General features: G+C 38.9%; 1 protein-coding gene across 2 annotated transcripts in view; it reads left to right on the plus strand.

The window, feature by feature from the left end:
• Positions 1–16705, plus strand: part of RICTOR (RPTOR independent companion of MTOR complex 2) — a 126079-nt gene that overhangs the window by 46106 nt on the left and 63268 nt on the right. For both annotated transcript variants that reach the window (XM_066378687.1, XM_066378696.1), the window contains exons 4-5: positions 658–722; positions 2434–2565. In XM_066378687.1, coding sequence (XP_066234784.1) covers positions 658–722; positions 2434–2565 — 197 coding nt within the window. The remainder of the gene's footprint in view (positions 1–657; positions 723–2433; positions 2566–16705) is intronic.

Below are 16705 nucleotides of genomic sequence, written 5' to 3' on the forward strand. Positions count from 1 at the left end.
ACTGTAATAAGTCAGGGATGCATGTGTGGTCTCTATGGTAACCATGGAAAGAATGGTAAAATAATTGAGAAGAAAAATAGAATAATCCAAAATAATTGGTTAATTCAAATGAAGGCCAGAAAGGAGGGTTAAAGAAACCTAAAACAGGCTGGTCAAAAATAATAATAATAATAATAATTTAGAAATAAATGAGTATTTGAACTGTATGATATTTTTTAAAATTGTATTTAAAAAATCTTATTTTTGGCCATGGCCGGTTGTCTCAGTGGATAGAGCATTGCCTGGTGTGCGGACATCCCAGGTCGATCCCTATTCAGGGCACACATGAGAAGCGACCATCTCTTCCCCCTCCTTCTCTCTGTTTTCTTTCCCCCTCTCGCAGCCAATGGCTTGACTGGTTCAAGAGTCAGCTCCAGGTGCGGAGTATAGCTTGGTTGGTCCCAGCATCGGCCTCAGGTACTGAAGACAGCTCAGTTGATTTGAGCATTCACCCCAGACAGGGGTTGCCAGGTATATCCCGGGAGGAGTGCACGTGGGTGTCTATCTCCCCTCTTCACACTTGAAAAAGAAAAATTTTATTTTCTAGGCTAAAAGAGAAATATATAGAGACAAAAATATATGACAAATACACACATATTTGTTTTATTTTTCTGACAGCTTCTTTGTGATATTGGCCACAGTGAAGAAAAACTGGGTTTCAACTATGAGGATATTATAATTTGGTAAGTATAGCTCAGTTTCTTCTCTCAGAACTCTCTTGGATATTAGTAATATTAATTTTAATATTTTAAAACTAAAATTAGAATATTTTAACACCTAATATTTGATCTTATAGAAACAGTTGTTTGAACATTAGAAAAATTAAAGGATTTCCAAAATTTTGTTATTATTCTGTTCTGCTGTTTTATAATATTAAATACAAAGAACCAAAGCTGCTGTTGAAAAATACCTGGACTTCTGTAATTTAAGCTTCTAAATGACAAACTTGATCTTGATTTGCTCAAGTTCACTAATAGAGGCATAACATAATATATTCTAACCAGATTTTTGGCATGATTAGGAGTTAAAATTGATATAAAATAGTCTGTGTCTACTGTCATAAAGTATTTTTATTTATTGGTCTAAACCAGTGGTAGTCAACCTGGTCCCTACCACCCACTATTGGGCGTTCCAGGCTTTCATGGTGGGTGGTAGCGGAGCAACCAAAGTATAAATAAAAAGATAGATTTAACTCTAGTAAGTTATTTTATAAAGATTTATTCTGCCAAACTTAGTGAAAATCGACATAAAGTACTTGGTAAGTAAGTATTATTATATGCTTTAATTTGCTGTAACTCAGCTTTGTAAATTTTATAAAGTAAAGTTACTTCCCTACTTTATAAATCACCATTACTGTGGAACTGGTGGGCGGTTAGAAAATTTTACTACTGTAACAGATACAAAAGTGGACGATGGGTATAAAAAGGTTGACTACCCCTGGTCTAAACCAATGAGAGTGGAAGCAGGTAAGCAGTTAGAGGGAAATACAGTGTGTCCGTAAAGGCACGGTGCACTTTTGACCGGTCACAGGAAAGCAACAAAAGACAATAGAAATGTGAAATCTGCACCAAATAAAAGGAAAACCCTCCCAGTTTCTGTAGGATGATGTGGCAGCATGTGTGCATGCGCAGATGATGACGTAACACCATGTATACAGCAGAGCAGCCCACGGCCACGCCAGTCGAGATGTGGACGGTACAGAGGAAAGTCCAGTGTGTTCTGTGGCTCGCTAAATTCAAATTCGTGACCAAAGTGCAACGTGAATATCGGCGCGTTTATAACGAAGCACCACCATATAGGCATAACTTTACTTGGTGGGATAAGCAGATGAAGGAAAACAGCAGTTTGGTGGAGAAACCCCGTTCTGGTAGGCCATCAGTCAGTGACGAGTCTGTAGAGGCTATACGGGATAGCTACCTAAGGAGCCCTAAAATATCTGTGTGTGAGCCCACATCAAACTGCACTGAATAGGTATGAAACTGGGAGAGTTTTCCTTTTCTTTGGTGCAGATTTCACATTTCTATCGTCTTTTGTTGCTTTCCTGTGACCGGTCAAAAGTGAACCATGACTTTACGGACACACTGTAGATTATAGTGGCATATGTGATACAGCTTGAAAAAGGCCTATTGAATGTCCCATTGTTTATATTAAAACAGAGGACAGAAGGTAGAACAAAACTTGATAACAATTTCTTGATTGGTAAGAATGTACCGAAGAGGCACAGATTTAAAAAATATTGTTAGTAAAGTTTAGTGGTTTACAGAAAATGATTTTTATATGAGTAAAATGACTATTAATTTTGCTTATTTCAACTGAGGAAGAATTTGGTACCATAATTTCACATGTGTTTGAAACTTGTGCAGCAAAACTGCTTTTTTGTTTGTTTTCAAACAGCTTGAGGTTAGCTTTATTGAATGAAGCAAAAGAAGTGCGGGCAGCAGGGCTACGGGCTCTTCGCTATCTCATCCAAGACTCCAGTATTCTGCAGAAGGTGCTTAAATTGAAAGTTGACTATTTAATAGCCAGGTAATTTTCTGAGAGCTGTTTATGATTTTATGTGTTTAAAAAGTTACTTACTGTTAGAATACCTACAGTAATCTGTACGGATTTTTATTGTAAAGCCTGATAACATTTACAGATAAGATATAGAACATTTTTAGTATCTCAGTGAAGTTTCCTTGTGTCTCCAACCAATGATATGCATTACTCTGACTTTTCTCATTGTGGATTAGTTTTCCTTTCTTGAACACTATATATAGTTTGAAGTATGTGTAGTTACTTTTCTTTCCACAGTGTTATCTATGAGATTTATTCATGTTGATGTTTTTTAAGTTGCTGTGTAGTATTTCATATTATGACTAGACCACAATTAATTTATTTCATTCTGTTAATGATTTTCTGAGTTATTTTCAGTGTTTGGCTATTTTGAATAGAGTGTCCCTGAACATTTTCTACAGTTCTGTTTGGTGGACATATGCACCGATTTCTCTCAGGTACATATGTAGGAGTGGAATTGCTGGGTCATTAAGTTTATGTTTAGTTAGCTTTCATAGATACTGCCAAAAGTTCTACAAAATGATTGTACTGATTTACATTCTTACCAGCAGTGTTTGAGAGTTTCCAGTCTGTCCAAGTCCTCATCAGCACTTGCTAGTATCAGTCTTTAATTATATAGCCTTTTTGGCTGTTGTTTTCCTTGTGAATTCCCACTGTTGTTTTTCTTTCTTTCTTCTTTTTTTTTTGTATTTTTCTGAAGTTGGAAACGGTGAGGCAGTCAGACAGACTCCCGCATGGCATGCGCCGACTGGGATCCACCCGGCATGCCTACCAGGGGACGATGCTCTGCCCATCTGGGACGTCGCTCTGTTGCAACCAGAGCCATTCTAGTGCCTGAGGCAGAGGCCACAGAGCCACCCCCAGCTCCTGGGCCAACTTTGCTCCAGTGGAGCCTTGGCTGCAGGAGGGGAAGAGAGAGAGGGAGAGGAAGGAGAGGGGGAGGGGTGCAGAAGCACATGGGCGCTTCTCCTGTGTGCCCTGGCCGGGAATAGAACCCGGGACTCCTGCACGCCAGGCCGACACTCTACCACTGAGCCAACCGGCCAGGGCCCCACTGTTGTATTAATTTGCATTTCTCTGATGCTTAGTGATGTTAAGCACCTTTAATTTGCTGTTTGGGTATCCTCTTTGTATTTCGTTCATTTGTGAATTTGATTGTGTATTTTACTGTGTAGGAATTCTTTTTTTTTTTTTTTTTTTTAAATAAATTTTTATTAATGGTAATGGGATGACATTAATAAATCAGGGTACATATATTCAAAGAAAACATGTCTAGGTTATTTTGTCATTAAATTATGTTGCATACCCCTCGCCCAAAGTCAGATTGTCCTTCGCCACCCTCTATCTAGTTCTCTGTGCCCCTCCCCCTCCCCCTAACTCTCCCCCTGTCCTCCCTCCCCCCACCCCTGGTAACCACCACACTCTTGTCCATGTCTCTTAGTCTCATTTATGTTCCACCAATGTATGGAATCATGTAGTTCTTGTTTTTTTCTGATTTACTTATTTCACTCCTTATAATGTTATCAAGATCCCACCATTTTGCTGTAAATGATCTGATGTCATCGTTTCTTATGGCTGAGTAGTATTCCATAGTGTATATGTGCCACATCTTCTTTATCCAGTCTTCTATTGAAGGGCTTTTTGGTTGTTTCCATGTCTTGGCCACTGTGAACAGTGCTGCAATGAACATGGGGCTACATGTGTCTTCACGTATCAATGTTTCTGAGGTTTTGGGGTATATACCCAGTAGAGGGATTGCTGGGTCATAAGGTAGTTCTATTTGCAGTTTTTTGAGGAACCACCATACTTTCCTCCATAATGGTTGTACTACTTTACAGTCCCACCAACAGTGAATGAGGGTTCCTTTTTCTCCACAGCCTCTCCAACATTTGCTATTACCCGTCTTGTTGATCATAGCTAATCTAACAGGGGTGAGGTGGTATCTCATTGTAGTTTTGATTTGCATTTCCCTGATAACTAATGAAGCTGAGCATTTTTTCATATATCTGTTGGCCATTTGTATCTCTTCCTGGGAGAAGTGTCTATTCATGTCTTCTTCCCATTTTTTTATTGGATTGTTTGTTTGTTTGTTGTTGAGTTTTATGAGTTCTTTGTAAATTTTGGAAATTAGGCCCTTATCTGAGCTGTTGTTTGAAAATATCATTTCCCATTTAGTTGGCTGTTTATTTTTATATCAGTTTCTCTTGCTGAGCAAAAACTTTTTATTCTGATGTAGTCCCATTCATTTATCTTTCCCTTCACTTCTCTTGCCATTGGAGTCAAGTTCATAAAATGTTCTTTAAAACCCAGGTCCATGAGTTTAGTACCTATGTCTTCTTCTATGTACTTTATTGTTTCAGGTCTTATATTTAGGTCTTTGATCCATTTTGAATTAATTTTAGTACACGGGGACAGGCTGTAGTCGAGTTTCATTCTTTTGCATGTGGCTTTCCAGTTTTCCCAACACCATTTGTTGAAGAGGCTTTCTTTTCTCCATTGTGTGTTGTTGGCCCCTTTATCAAAGATTATTTGACCATATATATGTGGTTTTATTTCTGGGCTTTCTATTCTGTTCCATTGGTCTGAGTGTCTATTTTTCTGCCAATACCATGCTGTTTTGATTATTGTGGCCCTATAATGTAGTTTAAAGTCAGGTATTGTAATGCCCCCAGCTTCATTCTTTTTCCTTAGGATTGTTTTGGCTATTCGGGGTTTTTTATAGTTCCATATAAATCTGATGATTTTTTGTTCCATTTCTTTAAAAAATCTCATAGGAATTTTGATGGGAATTGCATTAAATTTGTATATTGCTTTGGGTAATATGGCCATTTTGATTATATTTATTCTTCCTATCCAAGAACAAGGAATATTTTTCCATCTCATTGTATCTTTTTCGATTTCCCTTAACAATGCTTTGTAATTTTCATTATATAGGTCCTTTACATTCTTTGTTATGTTTATTCCTAGGTATTTTATTTTTTTTGTTGCAATCGTGAAGGGGATTATTTTTTTGAGTTCGTTTTCTAATATTTCATTGTTGGCATAGAGAAAGGCTCTGGACTTCTGTATGTTAATTTTGTATCCTGCGACCTTACTGTATTGGTTTATTGTTTCTAATAATCTTTTTGTGGAGTCCTTCGGGTTTTCGATGTATAGGATCATATCATCAGCAAAAAGTGGTGATACCTTTACTTCTTCTTTTCCAATATGGATGCCTTTTATTTCTTTGTCTTGTCTAATTGCTCTGGCCAGAACTTCTAGCACCACGTTAAATAAGAGTGGAGAGAGTGGACAACCCTGTCTTGTTCCTGATTTAAGGGGGAAAGCCTTCAGTTTAGTGCCATTTAATATGATGTTAGCTGATGGTTTATCATATATGGCCTTTATCATGTTGAGATATTTTCCTTCTATACCCATTTTGTTGAGAGTCTTAAACATAAAATTGTGTTGTATTTTATCAAAAGCCTTTTCTGCATCTATTGATAAGATCATGTGGTTTTTGTTCTTTGTTTTGTTGATATGGTGTATTACGTTAACCGTTTTGCGTATGTTGAACCATCCTTGAGATTCTGGGATGAATCCCACTTGATCATGATGTATTATTTTTTTAATATGTTGTTGTATTCGGTTTGCCAGTATTTTGTTTAGAATTTTAGCATCTGTATTCATTAGAGATATTGGTCTGTAGTTTTCTTTCTTTGTGCCATCCTTGCCAGGTTTTGGTATGAGGGTTATGTTGGCCTCATAAAATGTGTTTGGAAGTATTGCTTCTTCTTCAATTTTTTGGAAGACTTTGAGTAGAATAGGAACCAAGTCTTCTTTGAATGTTTGATAGAATTCACTAGTATAACCGTCTGGGCCTGGACTTTTATTTTTGGGGAGGTTTTTAATAGTTTTTTCTATTTCCTCCCTGCTGATTGGTCTGTTTAGGCTTTCTGCTTCTTCATGACTCAGTCTAGGAAGGTTGTATTGTTCTAGGAATTTATCCATTTCTTCTAGATTGTTGTATTTGGTGGCATATAATTTTTCATAGTATTCTACAATAATTCTTTGTATATCTATGATGTCTGTGGTGATCTCTCCTCTTTCATTTTGGATTTTATTTATTTGAGTCCTGTGCCTTTTTTCCTTGGTGAGTCTTGCCAAGGGTTTGTCAATTTTGTTGACCTTTTCAAAGAACCAGCTCCTTGTTTTATTGATTTTTTCTATAGTTTTTCTGTTCTCTATTTCATTTATTTCTGCTCTGATTTTTATTATCTCCTTTCTTCGGCTGGTTTTGGGTTGTCTTTGTTCTTCTTTTTCTAGTTCCTTAAGGTGTGAAGTTAAGTGGTTTACTTCGGCTCTCTCTTGTTTGTTCATATAGGCCTGAAGTGATACGAACTTTCCTCTTATTACTGCTTTTGCTGCATCCCAGAGATTCTGATATGTCGTATTTTCATTTTCATTTGTCTGTATGTATCTTTTGATCTCTGCGCTTATTTCTTCTTTGACCCATTCATTTTTTAGAAGTATGTTGTTTAGTTTCCACATTTTTGTGGGTTTTTCCCCCTCTTTTTTGCAGTTGAATTCTAGTTTCAAGGCTTTATGATCAGAAAATATGCTTGGTACAATGTCAATTTTTCTAAATTTGCTGATATTGTCTTTGTGGCCCAACATATGGTCAATTCTTGAGAATGTTCCATGTACACTAGAGAAAAATGTATACTCTGTCGCTTTGGGATGAAGTGTCCTGTAGATGTCTATCATATCCAGGTGTTCTAGTATTTCGTTCAAGGCCACTATATCTTTATTGATTCTCTGTTTGGATGACCGATCTAGAACCGTCAGCGGAGTATTGAGGTCTCCAAGTATAATTGTATTTTTGTTAGTTTTTGTTTTAAGGTCAATAAGTAGCTGTCTTATATATTTTGGTGCTCCTTGGTTTGGTGCATATATATTAAGGATTGTTATGTCTTCTTGATTCAGTGTCCCCTTAATCATTATGAAGTGACCATTTTTGTCTCTGAGTACTTTTTCTGTCTTGTAGTCAGCATTATCAGATATGAGTATTGCTACACCTGCTTTTTTTTGGGTGTTGTTTGCTTGGAGTATTGTTTTCCAGCCTTTCACTTTGAATTTGTTTTTATCCTTGTTGCTTAGATGTGTTTCTTGTAGGCAGCATATAGTTGGATTTTCTTTTTTAATCCATTCTGCTACTCTGTGTCTTTTTATTGGTAAGTTTAATCCATTTACATTTAGTGTAATTATTGACACTTGTGGGTTCCCTACTGCCATTTTATAAATTGCTTTCTGTTAGTTTTGTATCTAGTTTGATTCTTCTCTTTTGTTTTTCTATCATTTGTTTCTGTTTGTTTGTGTTCCATATTTCTTTCCTCTGTTGCTACCTTTTTTAAGTCATGTGTTTTTGTGGTGGTTTTTTCAAGGGTGGTTACCATTAAGTAATGAAAAGGGTACCTACCATATTCATTGTAGTACCCTATCTTATAAGTATTTCTGCACTTCATCGTCCTTTGCTACTGTTAATCTCCATTCTCTCCCCCCTTTTTTTTTTCCTTTGTTGTCACAGTTTAAGTTTGGTTTTATTGTGTTCTTGGTGGAGCTGTTACTTGTGGTGTTGTTTTCTTTTGTTCTTTGAATCTGGTTGGAAAACCCCCTTTAGTATTTCCTGGAGTGAGGGCTTTCTCGTGATAAATTCTTTCATCTTTTCTGTATTTGTGAATGTTTTTATATATCCTTCATACTTGAAGGATAGCTTTGATGGGTATAGTATTCTTGGCTGAAAGTTCCTCTCTTTCAGGGCTTTAAATATTGGGGTCCACTCTCTTCTAGCTTGTAGAGTTTCTGCTGAGAAATCTGATGATAATCTAATAGGCCTTCCTTTATATGTTGTACTCTTCTTTTCCCTGGCTGCCTTGAGAATTTTTTCTTTGTCATTGGTTTGTGTCATCTTTATTATGATGTGCCTTGGAGTGGGTTTGTTGGGGTTAAGAAAACTCGGTGTTCTGTTTGCTTCTTGAATTTGAGGCTTTAGTTCTTTCCACAGGCTTGGGAAGTTCTCGTCTATTATTTGTTTGAGTATATTCTCCATTCCATTTTCTTTCTCTTCTCCCTCTGATATACCTATTATTCTTATGTTATTCTTTCTGATGGAGTCAGATAATTCCTGTAGGGCTTTCTCGTTTTTTATTATTTTTGAGTCTCTTTCTTCTTCTCTCTGTTGTGCCTCAAGTTGTTTGTCTTCTATTTCACTAATCCTATCTTCAATCTGGGTTGTTCTGCTAGCTAAGCTTGTTACCTCGTTTTTCAGCTCGTGAATTGAGTTTTTCATTTCTGTTTGATTTGTTTTTATAGTTTCAATTTCCTTGGTAATATATTCTTTGTGTTCATTGAGTTGTTTTCTGATCTTCCTATATTGCCTTTCCGTGTTTTCTTGTATATCTCTGAGTATTTTTAAGATTTCTATTTTAAATTCCCTGTCATTTAGCTCCAAGGCTTCCAATATGTTAAGTCTTTTCTCCATAGATTTTTCCACATCTATTTGTGTTACCTCTCTTTCTTTTGTATCCATAATATTCGATTTCCTCTTTCTTATTGGCATCTGAGGGTGGTCTTGTTGATAGCACTAATTAGAATTAATAAAGAGTAAAAAGTAAAAAACAAAAAACCAAAAAAACAAACAAAAAAAAAACAAACAAACAAAAAAAAAGGGTAAAACACCCCACAAAAAAAAAGCAGTAATAATTTATTATTTCCACCTTTTTTTTTCTTTGTTCTCCTTCCCTCCTCTCCCCTCCTCAGGGAAATATCGTGCCTATAATGGAGGGCCTGGTTTGCGGTGAAGAGTTCAAGGGGGCAAAAAATAAAAAAATAAAAAAAAAAATAAAATAAAATAAAAAAAATAAAAAAAAAAAAAGGAAGAAAATCTTAGACAAGCATAAGTTGATCTGCCTGCGGGTGACGGTCAACCAAGAGATATAATGAGAGGGACAAGAGGGAACCAGAAAAAAGGACAAAAAAAAGGAATAATCAAGAAGAAAAAATAAAAATAAGTAAAAATACGTTGTATTAAGTGGAGCAAAGACCAAATACAATGGAGACCTTGGGTTGGGAGGACCCAAAATGCCACAAAAACAAACCAACCAGAAAAAAACAAAAACAAAACCGAAAAAGAAAAACAAAGCCAAAAAAACCCTTGAGTCCCAAATTAACTAATTTGTTCGTGATTGAGGATTAAATGGGAGGAAAGTAAAACGAGAAAAGAAAAAACGAATAGAAAGGAAAAAATAAGAAAAAGAGAAAAACAAAGGAAGAAATAAAAAAGGAAGAGAAAGAAACAAAATAAGGCAAAAAAAAAACAAAAGAGGAGAGAGTGAGAATTAAGTGTCCTGGAGTATAACCCCAAAGGAGGGTGAGGATGAAGAAGAGAAATAAAATGTAACACTTATGGGTAGTGTAGTTCAAGAAAATGGAAGCATAAGATGGGCAGAGAATAGAAGGACTGAGGTGGAGGAAATAAAGGCAATAAGATAGAAGGAACAAACAACAACAACAACAAAAACAAACAAACAAACAAACAAACAGTGGAACAAGCTGCAAAGTCTGTGGATTTTTCCTGATTTTGAGATGTCAACCTCTTCCTCCTTCTCCTCTCTCCTTCTTCCCGGTCGGCGACTCTGCACCCCAGGCCCTGCCCCTGCGCCACACCCAGGCAGGGACTTTCAGTTGATGGGATTCTACGGCAATGTCACACAATTGGCTTTAGTCTTGTTGGTAGTCAAGGCCTGCCGGCGTCTGCAGGGTCTAACGACGAGAGAGTTCGCCTTCGTGGATTCTCTCTCCCAGTCCCCCCCTCCCGAACCAGCAGCCTGGCGATCCAGCCACAAGGCTGCCACTGCTTCTGCCTGGGGAGTAAGAGGCTCAAAGAGCTGGGAAATCCCCACTCTATCCCCACTCAGTGCAAGGCTCTGGGAAGGGCTCTGACAGTCAGGGCCTCCAGTGTAATCAGGCGGGGGTGGGAGTCAATTGTTGTCAAGGTGACTGTTCAGCGCCTAGCATTCCGTTGGACCTCTCAACCCAGGCTTTCCACTCTTTGTAGCCTGTTTTGGCCGGTAAGAAGAGGCACTAGTCTCTGCTTGCGACTAGTGTGGTATAGATCTTATTATCTGCCAAGTCCTTCTTGTTAGCGTTTATCCCTGAATATGGAGGCTCTATCAATCAGAAGTTGCCCCCGCCCCTTTAGCGAGAGGCACCAAAAAAATATCACGCCTCTTGTCTTGGGTCGGTGAACTGAGAGAGATCTTATCAATTAGAACCGAGGGTGCGCAGATTTCACGGGTTAAGTTAATTTTAGTAATTGGGTCGCAGCTGTGCTCCCGAAGGTATTTCAGGCTGCCTGCGCGCGCCCCTCCCCCAACGCTTGATTGTTAGCTTGAATGGCTGGGTGAGGTGCCCCGCCCGCGGAGAGAATCTCCCAAGTAGGGAATACCGCCCTGGGGCCTCTCCCGCTCCCCGTGCGCGGGCCGCTGGGAACGTTAGCGGTGCTAGGTCTGCAATGCTCGGTCTGCAACCAGACCGGGAGCGCGCCAGCGGCTGCTTGCCGCTCGCCCTGCAACCGACCCCAGTGGCTGGCGGCGGCGGCAGCGGCGGCCGGCGGTGGCTTCCGAGTGCGGGATGACTTACCACAGGCGCACTTTCTCGCGGCTTGAATGAACGTCCCTGCGGTAGCTTCCTCCACACCCTCGTCTCTCAGATTCGAGTGATAACAGTCCTTTTGCTTTCAGTTTGCTCCGAAGATAAATTTTCCTGTTTCTAGTTGATAAATTTGTTGTGATTTTGGGGAGATCTGTCGGACGCGCTGCTCACGGCGCCATTTCCGTGACGTCACTTGTGTAGGAATTCTTGATGGCTTCTATAATATCTTACAGGTTTGCATATTGAGGATATTTTTTCCAAATCAGTCTGCCTTATCTTTTCACTTTTCTTAATTAATTAAATTCAATTTAGATGTTGTTTATTTTATAGTTAATGCTTTAGGTCTCTTTGGGAACTGTTTTCTCCTAAAGGATTTATTCCTTAACATGATTCAGTAGCTAATGATTCATTGTATATGGATATCCAATAAATAGCAGCATTTATTGAAAAGATTTTTCGTTGACTTCTAGATTAGTGCCACTCTTGTTGTAAAGATGGATATAGTTTTGCATTCTATATTCTCTTCAGTTGGTATATTTTGCTTATTGCCCAGGTTTTACATTATTTTAATGACTACAGTTTGATAATGTGTTAATACTCTTAATGTAAGTCCTCCAACTGTGTTTCTTCAAGACTCTTAGCTATTTTGGGTTCTGCATTTCCATATGACTTTTAAAATCATCTTGTTCATTTACATAAAACTTTCTGTGATTTTAGTGGTCACTACATTGAAGCTCTAGGTTAATTTGGTGTGAGTTCATGTCTTAATAATGTTGAATCTTCCAAACCTTTATCTATTTGAAACCTTTATTTAGTTTCCCTCAATAGCATATTTTAGTTTTCTGTGCTGAAGTCTTGCACATAGTTGTTAGGTTTATTTAAAGCAGAGATCCCCAAACTTTTTACACAGGGGGCCAGTTCACTGTCCCTCAGACCGTTGGAGGGCTGCCACATACAGTGCTCCTCTCACTGACCACCAATGAAAGAGGTGCCCCTTCCGGGAGTGCAGGGGGGGGGGGGGACACGGATAAATGGCCTCAGGGGGCCACATGCGGCCCGCGGGCCGTAGTTTGGGGACGCCTGATTTAAAGTATAGTCTATGACTTATATATTTTTATTTATTAATGTAGTTAAATTTTTTTTCAAAAAATTTTATTAACAAAAATAATTATGGGGTATTTATTTATTTATTTATTTAGTATTTTTCTGAAGTGGAAGTGGGGAGGCACAGAGACAGACTCCTGTAGGTACCCAACCGGTTCCACTGTGCAGGCCTACCAGGGGGCGATGCCCCGCCCATCTGGGGCAATGCTCCATTGGAACTGGGGTTATTTTAGTGCCTGAGGCAGAGGCCATGAAGTGATCCTCAGCGCCTGGGCCAACTTTGCTCCAGTTAAGCCTTGGCTTTGAGAGGGGAAGAGAGAGACAGAGAGAAAGGAAAGGGGGAAGGGTGGAGAAGCAGATGGGTGCTTCTCCTGTGTGCCCTGGCTGGAAATTGAACCCAGGACTTCCACACACCTGGTTGGATGCTCTACCACTGAGCCAAGCAGCCAGGGCTTAATTGTGGGTGGTTTTTTTGGTTTTGGGTTTTTTTTTTGGTTTTTTTTTTTTTTGCATATTTTAACCTATCTAGTTACCTGGCTAAATTCACTTTCAATTCTAATTATTTTAAAAATTGGTTTTAGAGTTTCAATTATATAAGTATTAATTGCAAATGATGACCATTATATTTCTCCATTTCCAATCCTTTTATCTTTTTTTATTTTTGCCTTATTATATTGGCCACAATATTGCAATGATAAGAAATGGTGATATTAGAAAACTAATTTGCTCCTAAACTCAGATCAAAAGTGTTCAGTATTTCACTCTTATTTATGAAAACTGCTGTAGGCTTTTAGAGGAGTTTTTGCTATATTTTATTTGCATTCCTGAAGTAAACACCAATTGTTTGTGATGTCTTGTCCTGTTCATGTATAACTGAATTTGGTTTACTCGTATTTTCTGGTAGATTTTTGCAGCTATGTTCATGAGAGGTATTGGCCTATGTTTTTTTATTCGTCTAATGTACTTGATTGATTTTGGTATCAAGAGTATGTTTGCTGGCCCTGGCCGGTTGGCTCAGCGGTAGAGCGTCGGCCTGGCGTGCGGGGGACCCGGGTTCGATTCCCGGCCAGGGCACACAGGAGAGGCGCCCATTTGCTTCTCCACCCCTCTCCCCTCCCTCCTCTCTGTCTCTCTCTTCCCCTCCTGCAGCCAAGGCTCCATTGGAGCAAAGATGGCCCGGGCGCTGGGGATGGCTCCTTGGCCTCTGCCCCAGGCGCTAGAGTGGCTCTGGTCGTGGCAGAGTGACACCCCAGAGGGGCAGAGCGTCGCCCCTGGTGGGCGTGCCGGGTGGATCCCGGTCGGGCGCATGCAGGAGTCTGTCTGACTGTCTCTCCCCATTTCCAGCTTCAGAAAAATACAAAAAAGAAAAAAAAAAAGAGTATGTTTGCTTTAGCCTGACCAGGCGGTGGCGCAGTGAATAGAGCATCGGACGGGGACCCGGAGGACCCAGGTTCAAAACTCTGAGGTTGCCAACTTGAGCTTAGGCTCATCAGCTTGAGCATGGGCTCACCAGCTTGAGTACAGGGTCGCTGGATTGAGTGTGGGATCATAGACATGACCCCATAGTTGCTGGTTTGAAGCCCAAGGTCACTGGCTTGAGCCCAAGGTCGCTGGCTTGAGCAAGGGCTCACTTGCTTTGCTGTAGCCCCCCAGGTCAAGGTACATATGAGAAAGCAATCAGCGAATAACCGAGGCCGCAATGAAGAATTGATGCTTCTCATCTCTCTCCCTTTCTGTCTCTGTCATCCCTATCTGTCCCTCTTGCTGACTCTGTCTCTATCTAAATAAATAAATAAATAGTATGCTTGCTTTATAAAACAACTAGGAAAGTTGCCCCTCTTCATATTTTGTAGAATTTTCTTTTTTTTTTAAACTCTGGTTTGTCTTTTAGTTGGAGTGTTTAGACTGTGTCTAGTGGTTTCTTATGTACATGGTCTCTAGGTTTTATCTAATGTAATTGTATGAGTTTGTCATCTAGATAACAGTTTTTTCATATATTTGAGTTTGTTTGCTGTCTTGCTATTTGTTTTCTATTTGTCACATCTGTTTTTTGATCTTGTGTTTCTCCTATTTTGTTTCTATTGGAATAATCAAAAAATGTTTCTCTTCCACTAATGTCTTAGCAGTTTCCCTAGAGATTACAGTGTATATCCTTCATATATTAAGGTCTATCATTTTTATTACAACCTACACAATGCAGAAAACCTCTTAAAATAGAACTATATTTTCTCTCCTCTTTTTTGATATTGCTTTTTTATTTCTACTTGTATTTGTAACCCCACAGGATAGTACTGTCATTGTTTAAAACTGCAACTGTTGATATTTATTAACATCATTTATGCCTCCCAGTAGTCTTCTTTTTTGCATTTCCACATTTTTATCTTGGATCACTTTATCTGTTTGATGAATTTCCTTTACTGTTTCTTGTAATGCAGATTTGCTGGAGATGAATTCTCTCATCTTTTATTTGTCTTTAAATGCCTCTATTTTGCCTTCCCAGTTGAGGGCTGTTTTTATGACCAGTTACTATTTTTCAGTGTTTCAAATAGTTGTCTTCTGGATTTTTTTTTAACCTGTTGAACAATATGTAGCCTCTCTTTTTGTTGCTCCTTTATAAGTGATATGTATTTTTCTTCTCTGGTTACTTTAAAAGGTTTTTTTTGTTCTCTCCTATCCTCTGATACTCCAGCTATATAAGTTGAATCTGTTCATGTGTTCACTGTCCCATATGTCTCTGTTGCCTACTGTATTTTCATCCTTTGTTGTTGTTAATCTTTGTGCTTTTTAAAAAATTCCTCCATCATGCTAGTGAATTAAGCTCTTCAGTTTTTGATTTCAGTTATTGTATTTCTATGATTATTTTACTCTTACTTAAAAATTCTAGGTCTCTACCTGGTTTCTCCATCTTTCCTTCTACATTTCTGAGCATGTCTATGTATTTTTTTATTGGCTGATGGTTTGTAATATATATCCTTCATTAGTTGAGGTACTTTCTTTCTGTGCCCATTTTACTGAGTGTTTTAAACATAGATGGATGTTATAGCTTATCAAATGCCTTTTCTGCATCTATGGATAGAATCACATGATTTTTGTCCTTTGTTTTGTTGGTGTGGTATATTATGTTGATTGATTGACATATGTTGAACCGTCTTTGTTCTTCTAGAGTGAATCCCACTTGATTGTGATTTTTAAAAGATTTTATTTATTCATTTTAGAGTGGAGAGAGAGAGAGAGAAAGAGAGAGAGAAGTGGGGAGGAGCAGGAAGCATTAACTCCCAAATAGGCCCTGACTGGGCAAGCCCCGGGCTTTGAATCATCAACCTCAGCATTTCAGGTTGACACTTTATCCACTGTACCACCACAGGCCAGGCCTGTATTATTTTTGTAATATATTGTTGTATTTGATTTGCTGGTATTTTGTTTAGGACTTTTTCATCTGTATTAGAGATACTGGTCTGTTGTTTTCTTTTTTGTGTGTTGTCCTTGCCAGGTTTTGGTCTCGGGGCTATATGCTGGCCTCATAAAATGTGTTAAGTTGTATTGCTTCTTATTCTGTTCTTTGGAAGACTTTCAGAAAGATAGGTACCAAATCTTCTTTAAATGTTTAGTAGAATTCTCTAGTGTAGCCATCTGGTCCTGGACTTTTATTTGGGGCGGGGGTGTTCATAGTTGTTTCTATTTCCTCCCTGTTTATGGGTCTATTTAGGTTTTCATTCCTGAGCATGTTAATAATAGTTATTTATAGAGCTCTGTATGATAACCCCAATATATGAATCAGCTGTGTTGTTTCTATTGTTATTTTCTTTCCTTGCTTTTTTTTGGTTGCTTGGCCCTTTGTTTTAAAGCCTACCTTACATTATTATCTAATTGAATGTAAACATTACAGAGTCAAAATTCTTGGATCTGGATCATGTTACTCTACCCTTAAGAAAGTTAAGATTTATTTTATAATGTTGGCTTATAACACTGATTCTGTTAAAGTTTGGTCTTAGCTTTGCTTTTGCTCTAGGAAGTGACTATTTGAGATCTTGAATGAAAATGAGGATGTTGGCCCTGGCCGGTTGGCTCAGCGGTAGAGCGTTGGCCTGGCGTGCAGGAGTCCCGGGTTTGATTCCCGGCCAGGGCACACAGGAGAGGCGCCCATCTGCTTCTCCACCCCTCCCCCTTCCTCTCTGTCTCTCTCTTCCCCTCCCGCAGCAAGGCTCCATTGGAGCATAGATGGCCAGGGCGCTGGGGATGGCTCTGTGGCCTCTGCCTCAGGCGCTAGAATGGCTCTGGACGCAACAGAGCGACGCCCCAGAGGGGCAGGGCATCG

The sequence above is a fragment of the Saccopteryx leptura genome, chromosome 1 (genome assembly GCF_036850995.1).
Source record: "Saccopteryx leptura isolate mSacLep1 chromosome 1, mSacLep1_pri_phased_curated, whole genome shotgun sequence".
Taxonomy (NCBI): domain Eukaryota; kingdom Metazoa; phylum Chordata; class Mammalia; order Chiroptera; family Emballonuridae; genus Saccopteryx; species Saccopteryx leptura.